At 43.6% G+C, this 4690-nt stretch overlaps 1 protein-coding gene across 1 annotated transcript; it reads right to left on the bottom strand.

Moving 5' to 3' along the window:
* Positions 1-2084: 2084 nt before the first annotated feature.
* On the bottom strand, positions 2085-4479 carry LOC141212407 (uncharacterized). The gene is made up of 2 exons (XM_073664939.1): positions 4184-4479; positions 2085-3971 (listed from the first exon to the last, which is right to left on the bottom strand). Exon 2 carries the CDS (start codon positions 3310-3312, stop codon positions 2338-2340), a length of 975 nt encoding a protein of 324 aa, XP_073521040.1. The 5' UTR covers positions 3313-3971; positions 4184-4479; the 3' UTR covers positions 2085-2337.
* Positions 4480-4690: the final 211 nt, after the last annotated feature.

The raw sequence follows: 4690 nt of genomic DNA, 5'->3' as shown, positions 1-4690 counted from the left end.
GATCTCTACATATCTGTACCCCTGGACGTTTGACTCCCCTTCAGCCATAAACGGGAAAGAGCTATACATGTCTTTCTTCTTCTTTGAATGTTGGGGTATGATGCACTTTAGCACCTTGTGATTTTTAATTGTTCTAATGGAGAGAGGTCATGGATGTATGTTTTATGTTATATGATGCTTAATATTTAGTGGACCCAGATAATTTGGGATCTTTAAAACTGTTATGATCTGCAAAATGAACTAAGGAAAGATAGGGGAAGGCTGTCCCTACAGTAAGAGTAAGCTGAATCCCTACGATGTAAAGGGCTGCCTGTTCCTAGCGAACAGACCCGCCTTAGTCCTCGGCTAGTCTGAACGAAGATCTATAGCATAAGGGAGGGGTCCCTAAAAGAACTAAGGACTGGGACAAAAAATGGGACATCTCCTAAACAAAGAAGTTGTTACAGAACACAAAAAGATAAACTGAAAAAAGGTACTAGAGGTCCCAGAAGGACCAAGCGAACTGACAGAGAAAGGCACAGAAGCACCTGGCTAGCAAAGCAGTCAAACAACACTGAAGTCCAACACAGCCAAAAGGGCGGAGCTGGAATATAAAGGCAGATGGTCTTGTGACCGCAAAACACAAGATGGAAAAAACAAACAGGAGGGTTCTAACAAAGACTATATACTGTGTCATACTCTGATGGTATTGGAGTTGGTGGGGTGTTAGCAGTTGCTAGCCCACCCACCTTTTTAATTAAGTATTAATAAAAGGTATGTTTTAAAGGGATTTACTGTGCTATAACAAAAATTGGCAGTGCAGGTGCATCAATGTGGAGGGGGGCCTGCTGACACCACAAATATTTCAGCTAGATGAGCATCCTCGGACGCACATTTTGCTGCAATATATTGCAGCGCAGGGGATCCGCCCGCTCCCTGCACTGCACTCCAATTTGCCGCCAGTAGCTGACCTCTTCGTGCCCATGACTGGGGGCATTGACGTCATGTGCGATGGTGGGGACACTGAAGTCAGCTGGCGGCTCCGGCTCCTGCTCAGCTTGGTCGCCATAAAAGCAGGGGGGCCCAAACACATTTCGACATTCTCATACACAGGAGCCCTCGCTCAGCCTACAGTTTACAACATCTAAATTAATACATCAACAGGACCGCCGCCAGCAGACTGCTACATCACCAGAACCACCGCCAGCAGACTGCTACATCACCAGAACCGCCGCCAACAGACTGCTACATCACCAGAACCGCCGCCAGCAGACTGCTACATCACCAGAACCGCCGCCAGCAGACTGCTACATCACCAGAACCGCCGCCAGCAGACTGCTACATCACCAGAACCGCCTCCAGCAGACTGCTACATCACCAGAACCGCCGCCAGCAGACTGCTACATCACCAGAACCGCCGCCAGCAGACTTCTACATCACCAGAACCGCCGCCAGCAGACTGCTACATCACCAGAACCGCCGCCAGCAGACTGCTACATCACCAGAACCGCTGCCAGCAGATTGCTACATCACCAGAACCGCCGCCAGCAGACTGCTACATCACCAGAACCGCCGCCAGCAGACTTCTACATCACCAGAACCGCCGCCAGCAGACTGCTACATTACCAGAACCGCCGCCAGCAGACTGCTACATCACCAGAACCGCCGCCAGCAGACTGCTACATCACCAGAACCGCCGCCAGCAGACTTCTACATCACCAGAACCGCCGCCAGCAGACTGCTACATCACCAGAACCGCCGCCAGCAGACTGCTACATTACCAGAACCGCCGCCAGCAGACTGCTACATCACCAGAACCGCCGCCAGCAGACTGCTACATTACCAGAACCGCCGCCAGCAGACTGCTACATCACCAGAACCGCCGCCAGCAGACTGCTACATCACCAGAACCGCCGCCAGCAGACTGCTACATCACCAGAACCGCCGCCAGCAGACTGCTACACAGGGTGGATTTGATTTAAATCAGTGATTTAAATCAAAGTTTCTACCTAAACTAGTTCTTGCTACTTTAACATGCAAATAGATGAAGATTTTTAGAATCACTTTTTAGATTACTTTTTTCTCCCCAGTTTAATGGGTTAATCATTCATATTTGGACACCACTGTTCTGTTGTACTTAGGAAGGAGAAAAATAATCCTGACCTTAATAACAATTTAAATAGATGTATTCAACTGAAACAATAACATTACAGCATAAGTTATTTGCTTAAACAAACATCCATGTTTGTTAACTAATTTGGCTAAACAAAATATATATATATTTTAAGAAACTTAGACTGTCAGCCCAGCCGACACATGAAAAACTTAAATACTACTGTCCCTGCTGTCCTCTGTAGCTCACTCGTCGTCATCTTCATCATCATCTTCTTCTTTGTTCCTATTCATAATCTGGAAAAGAAAAACAAGCTTTCCTGCTTTATTGGGTCCCAACCGATTTCTCAATTTAGAATGAATGAGTCCAAAGGAAGAGAATATTCTTTCAACGCCTGCAGAAGAAGCTACTGCTGTTAAAAGTGAAATCATTACTTGAACAGTCTCTAAATCCAAGCGCTTAAGTGACTTCCACCAGTTTACTGGTGTGACCTTCCTTAAAATATCTTCAGCAAACATATATTTCTTGAATGGTTCCCCCTTAGCTCTGAAGTTTATTATAGTTGGCATTAAAGATGGATGCTTGCTGGATACCCATGTCATAGCTAACTCCTCTTCCTCAGCACTTAGGTTTTGACCCTGATATTGGATATTGACAATATTTGCCAAAAAATGAGCTGGAGTCAGTTCTTGTCCCATTCGTTTGTTTACTGCTTGTAATTTAATTCTGTCCATGTGTAGTTCTGTTTTTAAGTGTTCACTCAGTTCCTTCCAAATTTCAACAGCATCCGCAATAAAACAGCTATTTTTCTGTATTTTGTTTAAAGCTTGAGAGATGGGTTTCAGGAAGCTCAGCATATGTTCAACATTTCTCTTAAGCCCAATGTTGAGGATTTTGGCCGTGACAGTGCCATCTATTTTATCTCGATTTTCTTCACAAAGTGTCATCAGAATAGGCCAGTTTTTGATATACTGCTCAAAACAGTCCACCACAGAGTTCCATCTAACATCTTGTGGGAGCGTTAGCTTGGTTCCACCCATCCTTTTCAGAGCTGCGGCAGCAAAATGATTATTACGGAAGTATTTAGCAATTTCAACAACATTAGCCTTTATTTCTGGAACACTTAAGTCTTTGGCTAAGAGGTGCAGCAAATGAGCACTGCAACCATATGTTATTAGCAGCTTTGTATTCCCTCCCTGCTCTTCTAAATTTCTTCTCATCTTGGATACGTTTGCAGCATTGTCAGTGACCAAACTGCGTACTAGACATTTGAATTTTTGTTCACATGTTGTTATAGCTTTTACTGCCACTTCTTGTAAGTATTCTGCTGTGTGTGCATTTCCTGACGTATCAGTTGTTTGTGCAAGGAAGACTTTACCTTCTTCTGTTGTTATACAAGCTCATACAATAGGATCATTGTGGACATTACTCCACCCATCAATACTTAGGTTAACAATTTTACCCTCCAGAGCTGTTGCACATTGCTCCATTTCTCTGTCATACACTTGATCCAGCAGTTTCCCTGCAACATCAGCTCTGCTGGGTGGACTGTATCCTGGTCTCAGTGACTGAACCATATTAATGAAATGTGGGTTCTCAGTCAGACGGAAAGAAGAGTTCGTTGCATAAATAAACTGGGCAATTTTTTCATCAATCAACTCTTTTTCTAATCTGCTAGTTCTTATCACAAACCTATCTATGGTGATTCCAGAAGGTAAAGGTTTTTTCTTCCTTTTGGGTGATGGTGATATGTGGCTGTGGGTGTCTGATGATGATGCTGCTGCTAATGAAGCACTATCCTGGATGGATAACTCTGAAACTGTAGAACAGGATGATGGTGATCTTGGAGGTGGATAGTTTCCAGAATCCATGAATTCCCCTAAACAAAAAAAGTCAATGCTGTTATTTTATTGTTTATACAATTTCTGCTTATTGTACACAACACATCACTGCCCCTGCCCCAAAAGGAATATTTGTTTTTTCTTCATAACTGTACCAAATGACGGTAACATGCAGTAATAATAAGAAATATAATTTTTCTCACACATGACAGTTCAGTCTTTAGAAATAGGATTCAATAAAAATGTTTACCAACAGATCCTGCCTGTTCAGAAGTGTTTCTTTGGTCATCTTCATCACCGCACTTCTCATGATGTTGCCTCATTCGCGCCACCAGGCCTTGCATCTCTTTGTTGCATCGTTTGCATTTTGCACGCATGCCTGCCTTACCGATAGGCGAAGGAGCTTCATTAAAATATTCCCAAACTGGGTCTCTTTTACGGCCTGCTGCCATTATAAGGAAAGAATGTAATAAACCTCAGATCGTACACACAAACAGATCCAGACTTGTCTGTCTGTGGCTATGCTGCAGTATTGTGCTCAAAGTTTCACTTTGATTTTCTTGTCTGCTTGCCCTTCCTCCTCCTCACACTTAGATTCACATTCTTCTTGTGTTGTGCAGATCTATTCCACTCCAAACAATCAGAAACATATTGTCTAACTTCTTGGACTTGGCACTGAAGGGGTTGATTCTGTATTCATAGGTTTGTAGAACAATAGGATTAAGGTCTTTTTCTCAACTCTGTTCATGTTGTAACA

Source organism: Phyllobates terribilis, unplaced genomic scaffold (genome assembly GCF_046119375.1).
Source record: "Phyllobates terribilis strain yellow unplaced genomic scaffold, ASM4611937v1 Scaffold_175__1_contigs__length_3988992, whole genome shotgun sequence".
In the NCBI taxonomy this organism is placed as follows: Eukaryota; Metazoa; Chordata; class Amphibia; order Anura; family Dendrobatidae; genus Phyllobates; species Phyllobates terribilis.
The sequence above is the reverse complement of the archived record's forward strand: the minus strand, read 5'-3'. Positions and strand labels throughout refer to the sequence as shown.